Below are 20407 nucleotides of genomic sequence, written 5' to 3' on the forward strand. Positions count from 1 at the left end.
TAATTCTTTGTTATTTCAAGCAACACGTAACCAGAACACAGATAATGCAAAATTTTTAGATTCGTTCTCGGATTCACAATTTTCACGTTGCCTACGTCACGTACTTCAAACTAAAAAAAAACAGGAATTGGTGTGTATGTCTTGCGATGCGCGCTTTAAAGTATTAAACAGTTCATTTCGTTTCTGTGAAAGCGAAGACGAATCGCGCAATTTAAGCGAGATTTACCCCGACCCGGAAGCGTCGACTTTTTTTTTATTAGCCGTAGAGGAGCTTTTCTTGTTTCTGTCAACACGACCACGCGAACTTTCGACAAATACTCGCACGGATTTATACGCGAAATTGGAAGTTAAACGATCGTTCCGATGTGCAATTGCATAGTCGCGACGAAGGTTTGTTTCGCCTTCCTGCAATGGCATTGCGGGTAAGAAATGAGAAGTCAACAGTGTGTCTCTTGAATACCTATTATACGGGGGAAAAGCCAAACTTCCCTTGCGAAAGAGTATTTGAGATAATTGGCAATTTATCTATTGATGGACCTACGTCACTGCACGATTTTTAGTTTAATTTATAACCGAGAATTTTGATGGTGACATAAATTTGAACAAAATTAGCCAAAATTGAAAATGCTTACCACCAGGAAATATCATTTATCATTGCACTAGAAAACAATACAAACATTGGAGTTCCGTCATCTTTAATTTTGGTATTGATGTAAACTTAACTTATTTTTGTTTTTAAAAATTGTAAGAAACTGCCTAGAATCAGTTAATTGAACTTTGAGTGATCGATTCTTATGCTTCCTCGGTGATATATCTGCCAGGTGTTGACTTTCTCAGGGAAAACAATTTTACAGAGCATAGTAAAAATATAAAACTTATTTTATTATTATTTTTTTTACTGTTTATAAAACCTGGTAGTTCGACGTTTCTTCTCAGTTCCGATAGTAAAGTCACAAGTCACTCATTAATTATATTCGTACTAAAACCTACTTAGGAACGCAAAATTAAAGGTCGTAGTAAAAGTATAGTGTGCAATATTTTGAGAAAATTCTTCAGCCACTCGTGCGTTAAACTCTCGAATATTTCTGAAAATTTTAATTTTCATCCTCGGCATTGTTGTTGACAATCAGCTGACATTGGGTTCGGCTAATAAAAACAGTGCTGGAGCGGAGTAGAAGTAGCTTTTGTCACGTGAGAATGCCTCTGGATTTTTGGGGCAGAACGTCCAACAGCTGTTTTGATATGTTATTGTTTTTGTACTTCCTAATGTTTTGTGTGTTTATTTTTATCATCCATTTTTATTAGTAATAAATAATAATTTAATATTTGTGACTCTGTTTAGTTTTGTAAAAGAAACTATCTGAACTTCGAGAATAATGGCAAATCAATTCAGGTGCCGCTTTTTAATAATAAACAGTTTGAAAAAGCACGGATATAGTATCCAACACAACTATTGAAAAATTTCCCTATATCAATAAATCAATTTAATTTCTAAACGAAAGCGAATCCGCCCAGCAAATACCTTATGCTACTATAAGCATCATGGAACAAACGGAAAAATTCGACAGTTTATGCTTATGTTTACTCTTACTACATTATGATCTAAAATCTTTGGAGTTAACTCCATTCACAGCATTCCATATAACCGAATGTAAACGGAATCATTCTATTTACATCAAAAAGCAATACAACAAGCCGAACCCACCTTTGGTTGCTGCGATTTAATTTATAATTTTGTATTACTGCTTCAGCATTTACTCAAAAAAATGTTTTTTTTTTATATTTTCGCACTTGTTTTTTTATTACTTTGAGATTTTGCTAAGGTATGCATGAAGCAGTATTGAACTCTATAGTTGTCTTTCCAGATCTCCATTTTCTGTTGATTTGTGATATTACCGGTTTCTTGCATTCTATAATTTCTTTATATTTCTTGACGAGAGAAATAAAAATATTTGAAGCTCGATTATTATCTACACAATCCAGACTAGCATATTTCTCGTCCAATCCACTGAAATTATATGCTATATTATATATTATTATATATCTTCATATTAAAATGTATGTTGCGTATATACCGATAAATAAGTTATCGAAACATAATCTTTTAGTAAAATTTAAACTATACCCAATTAGTTCCTTGCAGGCGGCATAATTCCTTTTCTCGAGCGCGTGCATAGATAACAAAAAGCGTTGCCAACCGTTGTTAAACGGACAGACAACTTAACCGCGTACTTCAACAACGATATCTATCCTTGATCACAGTACACAGATGGACTATCGTTTACCTAAATTAATTAAACGAGATGTTGTACAATCCCCCTCAAGTGTCGTTTAAAAATCTTGCTTCATAAAATGTCCTATTATGTTGTGATTTTTCTAAAAAATAGTGACGCAAAATATTTATAGGAACGGGAATTGGTACTTATCAGCTCTGGTTATCGAATACAAACAACAATTTTTAAAGGAAAATTATAATAAAATTTTTGAATTTTTAAAAAGTGAAATATTTTTTTTTGTTTTCTTTATTAGTGAAAATGTGGTCCTGTTACCAGGTTCTTCTAAAATTCAATCATCAGTCACCGTAGGAACTTTGTTGGGTTTCACAGACGAAATGAAAAAATAAAAATAAAAATGCATATAGACGCGAACATCCGGTTCCGCACCTACACTCGCCGTACGAAATAAAAAGACCAATTAAAGCTAGAAAAGCAAACGTACATCGACGGGTCGTCCATTACGACGGTCAATTATCGGAAAAACGGAAAAAACGCCCCGACGCTAACGCCGCCTCCGCCACCACCCCCCGGGGTGCAAGCGATTCCATTCAAAATAAACAACCCTCGACGCGATAGCGTTCCGAACCGGACCTCGAAGCGAACGAAAGCGGGACGCCTATGTATTCTATTACGCTTTTATCCAAATAAATGTCTACGGATCGGTAATTCGCGGAACATATTTCAGTAACATACGTACGGTCATTTTTTGCGATAAACCGAGTGCACCCCCATCGACGGAGGTGTATATCTTGTTACTGGGGTTAAGTACACGCAATACAAGAAATACACGAAATCTACAGAATCATTTGTCGAAATATAAATGTAATTTAAGAAAACGGGTGATATTAAAAAGAAACCAGTTACGTGAACTACATGTGTGAAGGATCGTATAGATTAACGATTTATACGATTAAATAATGATAGATAATAATTGTTGGCCAAGATGTTATTTAACAAATTTCCATAGAATTGGACCAATCAATTGACCACTAGTAAACTTTCCGGTCTTCTGGTGTATACGACCTGTATTCCAGTCCGTTAAAAAAACTCAAAGCCGCAAAGCACACAAACATCAATTCTTACAATACCGATGTAACACTAAAAAAGTCAACTTTGACAAATCATTTACTATCACCACTCGTGCCAATTTCTCTTGTGACAAAGAAAGAAAGCTTGAACTTTTAGAAACGTTATATGCATTAATTAACCATCAATCTCTTAACTCTCATTTTATTTGACAGAATAGTGGGTGGCGACATATTTGAATAGATCACCCTAAATTTTATTTATTGTCTGTATGTGACATCGAGTCCGACTACAATCCGGTGGTTGCATAACTAAGACTGCGTCTAAAGAAACTAGCAAAGAAAACAACCAGAGGTATAGACATCCAAAAACTACGGGACACACAGGCTAAAAACAATCTGGGAAATAAAATTAATGACAACCTAAGGTTAATGGCCCAAAATAACGACGACGATGAATACACACTATGGGACAAGATGAAAGGAATTTTACAACAAACAAAAAACAATATCCTTGGCCAAAACCAACAAACAAAAAGGAAAGAATGGATGACCGATGATATCCTGTGCTTAATGGAACAAAAACGGCAACATAAAAATAATAAAGCCAGATACAAACAACTACAGCGAGAAATTAGAGAAACAACAAATATCTGGGCGAACCAAAAATGTCAGGAAATTGAAGACCTGGAGAAGAACCACGATAGCTTTTCATCTATATAAAAAAATCAAGGAGTTTACCAACACTGGAAATAAACGAAATCAAACGGTACTAGTAAATGAGTCAAACAAAATTATAGTAGATCAGCAAGAACAACTTGAAGTATGGTGCAAATACATTAAAAAAGTGTTCGATGACAACCGCACAGACAAGCAGGATGCGGAGGAATTGGAAGGCCCAGAAATTATCATGTCAGAACTTAAAAATGCACTACGTCTGACCAAAAACGGAAAAGCTACTGGTCCCGATGATCTCCACGTAGAATTGATAACACTTCTTGATGATGAACATCTTGCATTATTGCTCAGAATCTTTAATAAAATATACGACAGGTAATATTCCCGAAGAATGGCTTGTTTCGACTTTTATCACCCCACCCAAGAAGGCAAATGCAAAGCGATGCAATGAATACCGCCTTATAAGTCTTATGTGTCACGTGTTAAAGGTATTTTTGACAATCATACACACTCGAATTTGGAGAAGATTTGATGCTATAGATTACGAAAAAGCTTTTGACAATGTGAAACATGATATCCTAATTAGTAGAGACATCAATATAATTAAGCAGCTGTATTGGAATCAAGTGGCCCAGATAAAGTGTGATAACCATTTCTCGGATAAAATCAAAATTATGAAGGGTGTAAGACAGGGATGCGTTCTTTCCCCGCTTCTGTTTAACATATATTCAGAGGCAATTTGCCAGGAGGCTCTGGAAGACATCGAAATGGGAATTAAAATTAATGGGAAAATCCTAAACAATATTCGGTATGCAGATGACACTGTAATACTAGCCCACACCATTCAAGATATTCAACAGCTATTAAACAGAGTAAATACTATCAGTGAAAATTACGGACTTAAAATAAACTAGAGTAAAACGAAATTCATTGTAATGTCTAAAACTAGTATTAACAATGTGTCACTGTCAATTGATAACCAACAAATAGAGTATACCGCTTTAAGTATTTGGGAAGCTGGCTAAATGACGAGTGGGACCCAGATGAAGAAATTAAGACAAGAATAGAGATAGCCAGGAGCACGTTTTTTAAATTTAAGTCGCTTCTCACAAGTAATGATCTTAACCTGAAAACACGCTGGAGAATAACACAATGCTATGTATTGACTACCCGACTTTATGGTGCTGAGAGCTGGACTTTGAAGGTCTCCAGCATGCGAAGGGTGGAAGCTTTTGAAATGTGGCTCTTTAGACGGAGCCTTAAAATACCATGGACGGATCGTGTGACCACCGAAGATGTGCTAAGACGAATGAACAGAGAACGAGAATTACTAGCCACTGTCAAGAGAAGGAAAGCCTCCTATTTTGGCCACATTTTTAGAAATCAAAAATATGCCGTATTACAGCTGATCATGAAAGGAAAGATAGAAGGCAGGCGCGGCCTGGGTAGAAAAAGATTTTCATGGTTGAAAAACCTTCGAGATTGGTTCCATGTACGTGATGCCGTAAATCTAATACTCACGACTGAAGATCGGGAGGAATTCCAAAGGATGATTGCCAACCTTCACTAGAATGAAGCAGGCACTGGAAGAAGAAGATCTGTATGTTAGGCAAAACATTTCACCCGTTTTATTAAGTAAATGTATATTTTTGACAAATTAGATTTCGTGTGTTGCTGCTGTTAGAAACGTCACAATATGGAAGAATGAGGCAGCACGCACAAATCAGATTAATTTATTTATTAGTTTAGTTATTTATTTATCTATCCAAATATAAGAGTCAACATCTACATAAGCTATGGAAGGAGAAAAAGAAAAATTTTGGAAATAATAATAATGATAACGAACTTGTAATCAAAATTAAAGCACCACTAAAATTTCGATTAACTTCAAAATTAATTTACTCGCAATTTTATAGCTGCTATTTTTGTTATTGTAGCTTAGATCTTCAGAAATGATGTTATGAACAAAAAAAAGAGTGGTTTTACAATGGTGGGCCACATACTGAGATCTTCAACTGGCCTCCGCGCACTCCATACCTTAAATTAATAAAACATTTATCATCATCAGGAAAATATGGACCAATTATCGATCTAGTACAAATTAAACGGCCAGTGCACAATATGAGTGCTCGATATCAATCGATTATGAGGAATAGAATAGGGAACACCCTTATTGACTTTTATTTTGTTTAATGTTTATAATTAGATTACGTATTTCATCTATTTAATAAGTGAAATAAAGAATTGAATAAAATCACAAAAAATGGGGCATCGACTTAGACCGGCATAAAAACAGTGTTGACGGGAATACCCACAGAATGAGAAAAAAATTGTGTATAAAATATATAAGAAAAACATAATAACCTTAGGAACACGTGTCAAATATATACACATCCATAAACGTAAATATAAACTACGGAAAGACAATAAAAAGAAAACTGTACATTTTAAATTTTGGTATTAGGATAATCTTAGAAGAGCTCGTTCCTGTTTTGTTAAAATTGTAACAACCTGTCTATAATTTGTAAACCGAACTTTGTGCACATGTGGTATATCGTTATTATTAACAGGGTTTCAGGGATAATAAATTTGTGAGATGTTGATTTGTCCCACTTTCGTCAGTTCCGAAAATTCTCGATCTCGAAGATATCGATACCGAGATTCCAATTTCGATTCCAAAACAGCAACGTTGTCTCATATAATACATACGAAACTTATAACTATAAGCCAGATGAAGCCATAGGACTAAATTCATGTCACAGGAATAATTCGTACTAGAAGGTAATATCATTTATAAATAAATTCTTAAAGGAAAACAATAATATTTGTCCAGTCAAGAAAAGTATGTCCGATTCGAATGGGATTTTTACAACACTATTATTTAGTAGTTTGAAAATCTTGAATTCTATTATTAAACATATATTTTTTAAATTATAGATCAATAAATTTATTTTAAATAAACGTGTTGCTTTACGAATCAATATGTTTTTGAAAAGTTGGTGCTTCCAGAATTTCAATAATCAAAATTAGATGTAGGTTTGTAGTTAAAACAAAAAAAGTAAAGACAAAAAATCCGCAAATATTGATATGTAGCTATTCGAATCAACTTCACTGCCAATTGCTCAGCTCCTGTATATCTATCATGAAACTATGAAACATCTAATTAATGAAGGCACATGTAAAAATTCGTTTCAATTGGTATCCTTTTGATACTCCTCACTCATATTCGAGAAGCAAAGCGGAAAACGAAGCAGATTCTGTTCCGAGAGATTACGAACTGCGTCCCTTAGTTCAAACTTGTGTGCATCCCTCCCGTTTATCTTTAAACGTCGCTGCTTTTTCACAGTATCATGCGCCCGCGCTAAACTCCCCATTTCCACGAAAAACCCCTAGCGACAGTCCGACCCCGGACATGTATCCGATTTATGTTGTACAGCCTGACAAATGACGCTCAAGTTAACTCAAGAACTTTCTACACACATTTACTGCTGCTGGAAGTGCGATAATATTAGGAAACTTTCGGCGAACTTTAAATATTACGTTGTTCCCTAGAAAAATAATGACGCCGCTTTTAAGCGATTTATTTTCCTACGTTCGGTGCCCGGAATTTTATTGAAAGTAATGTCTTTTGGGGGGAGGCGAATTTAAGGTGGACGAGGTTTTTTTCTTTAAAGGTGTGTTCCGCCTTTAATGGGATAGAAGGGATTATTCTTTTTCAGACGCTTTGCTGCGGGGGCCTCCGTAATCTGGCCTTTATTTATTTCTTTTAAATACGAAACGTTTTAAATGAAATTATATAGTAACGAGATAATAAACAAATTTACCACCGAAAGCCGACGAACTATATGAAAAACGGAATTAAAATAAATGGGCAAGGTGAAGGAGAAACGGGAGAAAATACAAGAAAGTTATTACGGAAGGGGCAATAAAGTAAAGCCGACGACCCCCACACCCCCCTTTACCCTAACAGAATTTATATTCACTAGAATAATATTTTAACTTCGGAATTTATATTCCGGCAACAATACGTCGTAACAACGTATAAACCCCCGACGGTAATCCCCGAGGAAGTTTTAACTTTGCCAAGGATCCTTTAAGGGCGAATTGATATTTTTTTATCTTTTCTCTAGTCGTAAACGGAATGTGGCGTATGAAACGGAGAGTTTACAGATTTGGTGTAGTTTATTTTATCCGACAACTATACCACGTGTTTATTCAACACTATCAACGTTAAAGAGCGGACGTTTGATGACATTTCGATAATATTTTTGTCTTTGGGTGTAACTCTTGATTCCCTAATTTATGATACATTTTTCGTCGCTTGTTGTTTCGGGGTTATTACGCTTCTTCATCTTGATAAAATTTTATTCGTTGACGATTTTGTTGGACGCTTAGCTCGTAAAAATTTTACAAAAAAATAGCACAAATCGAGATTGCGGTATAAATGATTCATCCTTAAGAATCAACAAAGTCGAGGGATCTGCTTCCCTTTTCGAAATACGTCACGATCGAGTTAAATATTGATGCGGTTATAACGGTCGCTGGGTGTAAAGAAAACTCTGCTGGGTTTACCAATTTGCGCTTAATCGAATGTTTTCTACTAGCATTGTGGAATTATTTTTTTACCAGAAATGGGTGGCGGATAAGAACGTAAAGTAAATAATTCCTTTTTTCTAGCTTATTCTTGATAATCGACTGCAATTTATACAAAATAAATGACATATTGCCTTTTCAGAATTTTATATTTTTCCAATACCTCGCGTCGTATCAGCATTTTTTAAAAATATTTTGTTTTGAGAAAAAAATCATTCTTAATTTAAAGACAAAGCTATCTTGGCCAGCTTGACAACATCGCATTCTTCTTTTGTGTGTTCGGTGATATGCTAGGTTCCTGGAGCGAAATAAATGCTACGCACTATCAGTTCTCCTACATTTCACGCTTAGCCATTTTAATATGTTCTGAATATATTTTTATTTTGTTTGTCATGTGCTGTGGAATAGACAGACAACGATAGACGAAAACAATGGGATCGCTGATCATCCATGCTGTAAACCTTGTAGGTCTCTCTTGTAGATTTAAACAGAACAAAAAAGAGTTAACAAGAGGATGACAAATCGAGCTTGGGTTTTACGAAATTTCCACCAACGTTAATTTTTCGAAAAATTGACTCTTAAACCTTACTAATACTCGAGTTTGGGGCTTACGACGGCACCAAAACTCTTTTCCGGTTTCTTGTGCATAACTACGTTTTAGTGTTTTATAGCTTTCACTTACGTTCCCGATTCGATTCCATTACCCAGATTAAAAAACCGGCAGCGTTGGTTTTCGCCTTTGTTGCGGAACGGTCCTCAGACTATCTACCCGGAACCCGGCCCGACAGTTCTAGTAGTAATATAAAGATCGATCCGGTCTTTTTACACTCGACTTATGTTCTTTCAACGTCGTCGCCGGGAGCGAATTCGTAAATAAAACGAAAAATTGGCTTTTGCCGATTTGGACGTTGCCCTTTTTATTGTTTACTTTATACGTTGTAGATGTTCAATTCTTGAAAATTTTTATTTCAACTATTGGAGGATAAATGAAATATACCATTAAGGCGCTCAACGAAATATTTATCGCAAAATAAAACAGTAGCTATTCCTAAGATATTTTTTCGCTCTATGTCATAATAGTTTACGAAGTTAGACCATTTTCGTAAAATAAGGACGTTTATTTCAAAATAGCCGCTTCCCGGTTTTTTTCTATGGTGCACCTGGGGACCACCCTGCATAACGTGCCTTTAAAATATGTACTTGCTCAACCTAACGTTACTCTATTTTTCAAATATCTTGCTCACCCTATATGATAGACGAAAACTGTAAATTGCCCTCGATATGGCCTACGTCACTGCCTAAACCAATTTTCTTCGTTTGTCCATTTTTTTTAACTTGCGGCTAATATCTCATTATTGGATAAGATTTTTTTACTGCTTTTTATTTTTTGCTGACACACCCTGTACATATTGAAACAAACGTTCGAAATATAAGTTATTTCTCGAGAGAAGGAATTCTTTTTTTCAAGTCGATAATTGCAAAAATGAAAAAATGCGCCAATTAAATCATTCTGTTTTAGTTACGCAATTTTTTTTCTAAAGAGAACTTAATTTTAATTGTTTTTGCCATAACGGGCGCCATCAAGAAGTTTAATTTTTTAAAATCCTTCCGGACCAAGCTCCATATTTCTACGAAATATAAAATCGATCACTTCAAATTGAGCGAAGCCGTTTTCATATTTTGTGCCGTCCGTAGAATGTAGAAAAACCCGTTTCACGAAGAACAGAGGACAGACCAAAAAATTGAAATTTTATTTTTCGACGCTGATTACTTCTGTAGAAACAACGCTTCTCTACCACCAACCGTTACCGTTACGATTTTTGCAGGTAGGTAACAAGTTCCGAAAGTGCCATTTTTCCAAGTCCGTATAACATTTTTTTTAAAAGCGACTTGGTGTTGCTCTATCAGTAATATTTAAAATTTGTATAGGAAATTAGTACGAAATTGTACGAGTAGTAAAAATTAGAAAAAATTTTGAATCTTAATATGCATTTAGCATGATTTACTTGTAAAAAAAAGTATTTGTTGCTCAGAGAGTTTTTTTGACTGCTTCAGGAACTTAAGGTGAACACCATCCAGTTCTTTTGATATTTGCATCCCACATGCAAAAAACAAAATTTTTAAAAAATAGAAAAAAAAAGGAATAGTAAAAAATAGTCAACAAGCATTTGAAAATGGAAAAAAAAATCGCAGTATAAAAAGCTAAAATGAATGAAAGGATGAAACTGTCTGGGACATCGGGAGCTTACTATTAACCACCCCTCCGTGTAGCCGGAATAAGAAATGATGCAGAATACACGGCCGGACAGGCGGGGAATGGGGTTCCGATGATAGCTTTTGAAAGTTTTGTTCGCGGTTGAAGGCACATTAGGACGAGCCATTTTCGTTTCGCCCTTATTGGAAGGGAGGGCTTGCGCGCGATGAATGTGATCGGGATAAAGTTGATGGAAAACACACATTACGCGCGGAAAGGTAAAAGAACAAAAAAGGAACTAATGCATTCTTTCAGGTATCGGAAGATAGAGAGGGCCCGATCTCGCTCGGCAACCAAGGGATAAAATATCCAGATTGATTTTTTCGCCCGCCTTTTTGTCGGAAACTTCCCGAAATAAATCTGACGGACTTTGCGCTGCAACGAGAATATTAATTTTAGAAAATGCTTTTTCCCAATGACGCGTTACCAAAACTGACCCGTTGAAACGTCATTCGTAAAATACCTAGAAACCTGGCAGCGAAATTGAAATTTATGGATAGTGACCTAATTTTCGTTTGTTAAATCGGATAACATCTGTATCAAATGAAATTTGAACGGAGAAATGCGGGGCTTCACACAAATAAGAAACCAAAAACACAGACAAAGCGTCAAGGTGAAAAAAAAAAAGTCAAAATTTAACAAAAAATTGTCCAATACTTTGGATGTTTTGAGGTCATAGCTTTCGATATTTTTTCATTGGATTAGGGTTACATTGGAATAGTGTTACGTTTTGGGTTTTAAAAGTATATTCCCAGTATCAAAATGTGTACACGTAAAGATGATAGATCATTCCTTTGCGAATGCAAGATTTTTGCCCTAAAATCATTTTTCTACTCACTACTTACTGATCCACGCGTTCTCAGAGTGGCACTTCGGACATTGTCAGTTTTGATGGTCAGGTCACACCTTACTTAGTAAATATAAGTAGTAAGTGCAGTACTGAAAACTCCGCTGCGCTCCACTCGTGCCTAAAGAAACTTGTGATTAGGATTAGGGTTTAGGATGTTACGGCCTTCTGCTGCGCCTGGTGGCTTATTGCGACAAATTCCCAAATATTCACTCCTCCATCAGACTTAGCTCTCCTTCAAAGTCCGTTATTTTGTGAGGGAGTAACTTATTCACATCCTCAAGCTTGAGGGTTTCGGTCTTCAGTTTTGAGCGCCTAATTTATTCCACTTGCACTCGTCATCATTGGCGAGATCGTTCTTGTGCATATGATATGTGAGGCTGCAGTGTCTGGTATACATCCCTGAGTGACTTTTCATTTTTGATCTATTCATTGTTGAGGTCGTACGTTTCTTCGTAGGAACCTGGTAATCGCAGCCCGTATGCGCGAGTTTCTTGTGCTATACAGGGTTTGATTGCATTCCTTGCCGATTGGGGTGATATAGCCAATATCGACGACGGGCTTATTGGTGACATCTGTTTCTTTTCTCTCTAGAAGATGGGCGTTTTCTTTACCTTTCAGTCCAGTCCATAAATTTAGCAGTTTTTTATGGTTTTGAAGGCATACTGGGGCGTTTTTAGCGTCTTCAATGCCGTCTAACTTTCCGAAAAATAAAAATGGAAGTGTCGTTTTTAAAAGTTATTCTTAATGTACTATTACATGTGTGTGAATGTTGGTCGAATAATCTTTAGCAGTCAACGGAAAGAAGAGAGAGAGACGTAAACCACTATATTTTGTTCCAAGCCTAAACAAAATCTGTGACGTTCGGGATTTATGAACCATTTTAATAAGCGATCCATCGTCGGTGTAAAAAGTTGCATATATATATACATATATACCGTTCCGCGGAACGAAAACGGTCTGGATTTGATTTATCTCCTTTCGAAAACCTGGTCCCCTTTAAAGAAATTTAATTTTCTGCCACCGACCGGGATGTAACGTTAAAAAACGTACAGTGTTTTAATAAACGACACCTAGCTGTCGTACTATATCATTTGTGCCATAGTTTACGCGCGGGAAGGCGTCACACCACGTATTTTTGTTCGCGAGCAGCGCAACGCACCGATCGCGAGTATCGCAATTAAATGCTTCGCGGGAATAACGTGTATGTGTGTGTGTGTAAACGCGAAATTTTACGACGCTTTTTGGCGATATTTTACGTACAATTTTTATACGGGGCCGCACTTATGTAGACCTCGTTTATTCGCGTGATAAATTCCCTTAAGTGACACTTTAAAGTCGCTTTATAACTCCCTGGTTTATATGGCATCAGTTATTTTTTAAGCTTTAGTGGAACTTTTTTTTTAGTTGACCAACGAGACGCGACCGGCCAACAATTAGCAAGAAATATGACTCGTAAATAACCCTTATTTATCCCTCTTGAAGGTAATTTCTTTTTTAAAGTCCTCATTTTATTACTAATGGGCCTGTTTTATACTTTCCTAGCGTTTGATTTTATGGGAAATCTATGTAATCGTGTAGTTGTAGAAAATGGAATAAAATTGTTTTCGTTTGCGAATTAAATGTAGAAAAATGGTACCCAACAATAATAAAGGGTATGCATGCAGTAAAATGTAAACAATTTCTCAGAAATCTGAATAACTGTTTAAACACAAAAAAAAAAAACCAATGCAAATGAATGCAAATAAGGGTCTCTTAATGCACCTATAGTGATTTTTTTTTTACACAAACTACTTTTAAATGGCATTTAAACATTTACGCTACCGCAAATGCTTTTTTACTTACTTAGCTTACCCACTTCGTTTACTATAAAAGCGGACCTTATTTTAGGAACCTCTTGCTAGTGTCCTTCCTAATAAATGTACATAATAATGTATTAAATACTAAAGAAGTTATTGAAGAGAGACCGGACCCTGAGAATATGTCGGAATAAAATTTCTTATCGTGTAATGGCCAATATAGTACACAATTAAAAGAGACAACATAAGTGATTCATTAAACTGCTACTTTTGTGATGCAAATGTAAGCATGTAAGGGAGAAATGGCCTGAATAGTTTCTATAGTAACGATGGAAGGTGGGAGAAAATAATTCTAAATCATTGCCTGTGAAAAATTCATTATTAAATTATAAATAAATTAGCCAAAATTGACACTTTTAGAGATAATGCAGACCGCATCTGAGCGTTCTTTGGATATCTGGAATAGATAAGACTAACTACAGATACACACAATAAGAAAAAAAGTACACCCGCTTATAAAACATGTCTTTCAATTAATTGGAAACGTCATATCATTGCGGCTTTTTGGCTATCATTCCTTATATACCATGACCAGAAATATTGTGTTTTTACAACCGATCCCGTGATCTCTTTATTACTCCAAAACTGCAGCCCCTTATAAAACGCCCTGCCTAGCAGCCACTACACTAACAAGTGGGATATATATGTTTTCAATATTTTTGGCCGAGCAATTCTTGAAACATGTGCATAAAATATTTAGTGCAAAGTAACATTTATTACGTTCTATTTCATTAAATTTCTACATAGTATCATTATTAATATATTATTATTTTCAAACCTACCTGTAAGATAAATCGAGTACTGGTACTTACCCTTACCCTTTGAACTATCCAGTGAAAACAGCAAGATCAAACCTCGAGAATCAGGTACATAAATACGTACTTACTGGAAGGATCACATTCAAATACCTCTGTAATATATACGAACATATTGCCATTTAGATTAAACTCCTTAATATCACCTGATGTTAAAATAAACGCTTCTATTTATTCGAAAATACCCCCCAGCATCAATGATTAATAAAATTTAAAACGTTTTTACGTTTACGTTTCAAAAAAAAAAATTCAAGTTTCTACAAATGTTCGTTACGGTCCATCGCACGCAAAACCTACTTAATGCAGAATATACATCTGTTGGGATGGATTTTACCACGGTCCTGCGAAGGTCTGCTTTTACTTAAAACTTCAAAGCAATAAATCCACTATATTTTTGGTCGTACAATAACAGCAATATCCAAAAACACGTTTTCACTTTGAAATTGTCATTGTTCTCTCTATTTGTATTTTATGGGTTATGTTTAACGAAATATTTTGTTTAAGTATATTGAGTTCAATTGTGTGTAGATATTTGCATCACGTTAAAATGAAAACAATATGCTATCTATTATTATATATCTATGGCGGACACGCTATTGTGGCGCATATAATAGAAACCCCTAATCATGTAATCGGTCCGCTTCTGAAAAACTAATTTAAATTTTCCGGTCGCTCGGATAAAACCTCTGTCGAAATGTACGCCGCGGAGCAATAATCGGAATTAATCCCTAAAATGAACAAACCTTCAATTATAAAGTCCGGCGAACAATAATCCAAATTTAATTAAATTTGAAATAACTTGAGTAGACCGAAATTAAGAAAGACGAGTCAAAAATTGCCGACATCAAACGGGGAAAAGTTGAACCGGCGAGATAGCTCCATTTTAACCCCGTCGTTAAAATGAGCTTTCCATGGGAGGTTTTTCGCAGCACTACGGGCTCGGATAGAATAAATTTGGAAAAAACAGTCTAATTTACGTTGCGAAACGTAAATACTAATTTCGTTCGATGAAACTATGTCAATGTTTTAAATGTTTAAAATCAATCATGTATACACACAAAAACCCCTCCTCCCGCCCCTACGTTGTCGAATATCACGTTCGCCAGATGTTGCACTGCAAATATGTCCGACAAAATCAATCTACCAAACGAATAGGCCGCTTACCTAAAATTTGCCGATATATTGCGAATGCGCTAGCGATGTTTCTAAATTAATTTCTGAAATTCGAGTCCATAATTTCATTGTTTCGAACGATGTAGGATATTGCATTTTTTCAAAAACATGCTACAGGGTGCGGCAACAAGGTAGGCAGGATTTCAAATAGTGTGGTTGTTCGGTTTGTAAAACCGGCAACACTGTGTACGCATTCGCGTTAGGCAGACAAAAGTATGCAATTTTGAGTTATCGACATGGCTTGGAGCGCAGTGCATCGTGTTTTCGTTGTCCAGAAGTTTATTAGGGGAATCTGTAATAGCGACGCAGCGCGCCTTTTGGAATCAGTTTGATGTTGGTCGGCATGGCGCGGTTCCGGATGGAAGAACAATTCGTCGGTGGCTTTACACTTCAGGGAAACATGTTCTGCGCTTAACCGAAAATCTACTGGCCGACCAAGGACAGTAAAAACAAATGTGAATGCAGTAAGAGTTTCCGTACAACAGTCTCCAAGGCGTTCAGCTCGTAAGCATGCAGCTCCTTTGGGAATTCCCGATAGAAGTGCTCGAACAATTTTACACAACTCACTGCAAATGCATCCGTACAAAACGATGGTAGTGCAGGAATTAAGCGCAAAAGATTTTGAAACCCGTACAAATTTATGCCGGGATATTCTTCAAAACATTCCCAGAGGCGCTGTATTCATGTCTAGGGATGAAGCTCACTTTCACCTCTCGTCTACCGTAAATAAACAAAATTTCCGTTATTGGTCAGCAAATAGTCCACAGGAACTTCATGAGCGACCTCTTCCCAGTCCAAAAGTCACCGTCTGGTGTGCAATCTCGGAGTTCGGCGTGTGGGGTCTTTACTTTTTCGAAGAAGATAGAATAACGGTAACAGTCAACGGAGATCGATATTTTGATATGCTTAACAATTTCCTACGTCCAAAAGTTAAACAACGATCAAAGAGAACATCTTTGGTTCCAGCAGGATGGTGCTACATCGCACACAACGCGTCGTTCTCTAAATCTTCTTCAAGAAATGTTTCTAAACAAAGTGAGAGTTTTCACACATGGTCCGCGGACTTTGGAAGAATTAAAGGCAGCCATAAGACAAGAAATTGCCTCAATTCCCCAAGAAATGATCCATCGGGTAATGATGCGCTTCCTCGAGAACCTACAAGAGTGCATCGACAATAATAATAAAATGTACATTTCAAAAATAATTTTAAAAAATGTTTGCTTTATGTAGTTTGGTTTTTATTAACACCCTGTACATTATAACTAGAGCCGCGCTCGGCGCATTTACAAAAATCTACTGTAATCTATTGATTTTTCTGTTTGGAATCGTTTTAACTAAAACGAGCTTTAAACTCGACAACTCATCTTGATTGGTTCGTTTCCTACAAGTTTACAACCAGAAACACATCGCACCGTACATAATAGGTTGTTCTTAAGTTTAAAACAAATATTTTTTCTGGATTGATAAGGAAATTATCTTTGACAATATACAATTACTCGCTTTTAGTGTTTCTTTCTATAGACTGGTGTCGTTATTCGAAATTCAAAATTGGGGCGCTTACAAATATATTATCACCTGGTAGTTCGTCTCTGAACATAATATATTACGTCAAAATCAGAGTTATTCGACAACGTTGTTGTATCGTATACGTACGCGGGAAGGAATCTGTTTTCGGTTGTGAACAATAGAGAAAGCTGTTTGCGGGAAGTTCACCGTTCTATCCGTCGGCGCTTCATAAACTTGATGTACTCCGCTAAAGTTGTCGACTTTTGGCAGTGCCGACTAGTTGTTTAAGTACGCCCGTTTCGTTAAAAGGATCTTAATTTAATAATAGCGTGGGAGGCCCGTCGAATTATGTAGCAACTTATTCATTTGCGTTAGCTGTCGTTTCTGACTCGTCTGAAAAAGTTCTAATTTGATTTTTTTCAATATTATTTATTGAGGACCCAATCCTAATAGTAGCTACAAGGTATCGAATATGGTGAAGGTTTCTCAATCGCAATAGTATCAATATAAAATCTGATTCAAGTCTCTACTCTGCTGCAGAACTGGAACTTCAATCTTGTGACAATCTCATAAGGCAGATAAGTAAATAGGCTTATTAAAAAAAACTATTTAAACATAAAATATAAAAATATACTCTACAAAAGTATGCAACGATCGCTCAAATCTCCTTATTAAACTTAAAGTTACTTGGTGAATCTTATATATGGTGCCGTTCTGTGCAACGGTGATATATGTTGCGCATGCTTTAAATAGCGTGTACCTCTGGAACAGCTAACTTTATTATAAAGCGTTAGCCTATGAAACAGTCCTGGTTCTGTCACAGGGCTTTTGTTTTTTTTTTGTTATCACGCCAGTTACCCGGATAGAGTGGAATCACCAAATAAAGAAATAAAGAAATAAATAAATATATTGTCGATACATCTGAACTGGAACTTTTATGTAATATTTAATTATTTTCAGAGCATAACCACCCGACTTTCTGTTTTCCAATTGACTTTGTGTTGACTATACCTCTGCGTTGTCCCGATGAAATATGTAAAACGTTTTGGTTTGTCTAAATGGGAAGAGAACCGGTATAAATAACTTCCGACAAATTAATTGGTTGAAATTTTACGCAACATCGCGTTTTAATTTATTATAATCGATAGCGCACGGAATTCGCGAGCGGGCATTAACGGATCGACGAAGCGTGAGAATTGTGTTTTTGCGTTTAATTGTTACCAACCAAAACAAATGCATTTTCAAAATTTCCTGTCAAATTTCGGGACGCATTTGTTTTGGTCGATAACGATATCGTATAACCCCGGGGTTCGATAATGAGAGTTTTCGAGTTTCCCTTTATTTATATTGAATTAATAAGAAAAAAGGAAAGCGAGAATCGAAGTTCATATAGGGTCCCAAATTTCAACGGTTTTAACATACAGATTCAACTTCATAAATACGTTAAGGTGAATTTAAAATTGAAGTTGAAAAAACGGATATATTATCTTATAACCCAAGACCTAATCTTAATATACATACCACCCCATCGACTTGGCAAACTGGCTTTACCCATAAGACTTTTCAACACGTTTAAATGTCAAACAAATGTCAAATCATAATTAATTCAAGTCTATAGCAAGGACATTTTTTTTGCATTCAAGCGTTTTATTCAATTGACGAGTACTTAAATTTCAAATTCAAATTGTTGTTCCTGTTTGTTATTTTAATTTTCTATTACTGTGAGACGTTTTTTACATTTTATACAGTATCTATAATGACATTATACCATTGTAAGTCTAACGGAAATTATTATTATTATACATCAATACTTGGAATTTTCCGTTTTAAGGAGAAAGCTTAAATTAAAATTGTATACACAAAATGTGCACATCACGAACATTACTGGTGGAAATAAAAGGAAATCTGGTACAAAACAAATGCCTCGTGATAGTAAATCTAATTAAATTAGCTTAAGCGGCATTATTTAAAAATATACTGATTAATCGATTGCTGTGTTTCGGATATAACGTTCCCATATCGCTTTCTTTTTAAAATATACGCAAAATTCATTACATCTACTGAAAAATCACCCTGTATACTTGTTTTTGACCGCTTTATTTCGATCATGATATCGCCGAACTATTTTCAAATCATATACGGTCTATGTTGATGATTTGTGCCGAAATATACTTTTTTGTGGTTCGCATGTGCGCGTCTGTTGTGCCTTCATTTGGCTCGTCATACAAAGTAACATTTTCGCATCTTTTGTCTTTATTAAAATTTCATACGCTTCCCGTGGCGAAACAAAAAGCAAAAATAAAAAGGAAATTTAAATTAATTTACATATTTACACGCGGAATATGTTACCGATTTAAAATCGCGTTGCTTTGTTTTTATTTTTGTTTTTGCGGAAGTTAACATTTATTATTCCAAAAGCATTTTCGCGGAATGTGTTACTGTTATCCCCGATTTAATAGTATTTACAACAAACAGTTTGGAGGCAGTATTAGCACTAACGCTTGCACATATTACCATGTAAATACAAATTAAATAAAAAAAAATAAGTTTTTTTTTATTTTGTCGCAATAATGAGTGTGACTGATTAATAATTTGGCGAAGTCAATGACCTTGGGGTATAGTTTTATATAAAATAATATAGTTTTATAAACTATGTTTATAATAATAAGTTATTATTTGCCTCCCTGGAACCCGCAATATAACATCCACATAAAAAAATTTAAGTCTGTCCAAGACAACTTCTTAAAAATATTCTTTAGGACATTTTTCCCGCTTGAGAATACAAAATATGGCCAATGCATTATATCCACTTTATCTTTAAAATATTTAGCCACCATTTTAACCATTTTAAGGGTGAAATGGCTGTTTTTGGGACAAATATTTGTGTTGTAACCTGAATCCATAAGTTTTTTGTTCCTGTTAATATTTGATTTAAGTCGTACAATTTTTTTTATTTTTGAATAAAAGTTGATTTGTTCCTTTACAGGGCCGCTGTAATCGAGAGAAACCACCGTGCAAATATTTCCATCCGCCCCAGCACCTCAAGGATCAACTGCTTATCAACGGAAGGAACCACTTAGCACTGAAGAACGCCCTGATGCAACAAATGGGCCTAACACCCGGACAACAATTGGTACCGGGACAAGTACAAGCGGTGGTAAGTCTTGGTCGATGCGTGCTTGGTATCACTTAATTATCGTCGCGCATGCGCACGCTGGCCCAGGGTTTGGTGCTAAAAATTTACATTGTCGCTTTTGATTTTGAGGTGGACCCAACAGTAGAGTGCCTTACCCCGACCTTCTTCCCATATTTGTCCATGGCAATAGACGATTCGTACGCGTTTATGGTAAAAAGCATTGATTTATCCTTATTTTATTTTTT

At 35.7% G+C, this 20407-nt stretch overlaps 1 protein-coding gene across 10 annotated transcripts in view; it reads left to right on the forward strand.

Annotated features, from left to right (window-relative positions):
- The window catches only part of LOC132697015 (muscleblind-like protein 2a), a 471687-nt gene that overhangs the window by 426599 nt on the left and 24681 nt on the right, over positions 1-20407 (forward strand). For all 10 annotated transcript variants that reach the window (XM_060662254.1, XM_060662253.1, XM_060662247.1 and 7 more), the window contains one exon: positions 20013-20183. In XM_060662254.1, coding sequence (XP_060518237.1) covers positions 20013-20183 — 171 coding nt within the window. The remainder of the gene's footprint in view (positions 1-20012; positions 20184-20407) is intronic.

The sequence above is a fragment of the Cylas formicarius genome, unplaced genomic scaffold (assembly GCF_029955315.1).
Source record: "Cylas formicarius isolate icCylForm1 unplaced genomic scaffold, icCylForm1.1 PGA_scaffold_1__22_contigs__length_36826433, whole genome shotgun sequence".
In the NCBI taxonomy this organism is placed as follows: domain Eukaryota; kingdom Metazoa; phylum Arthropoda; class Insecta; order Coleoptera; family Brentidae; genus Cylas; species Cylas formicarius.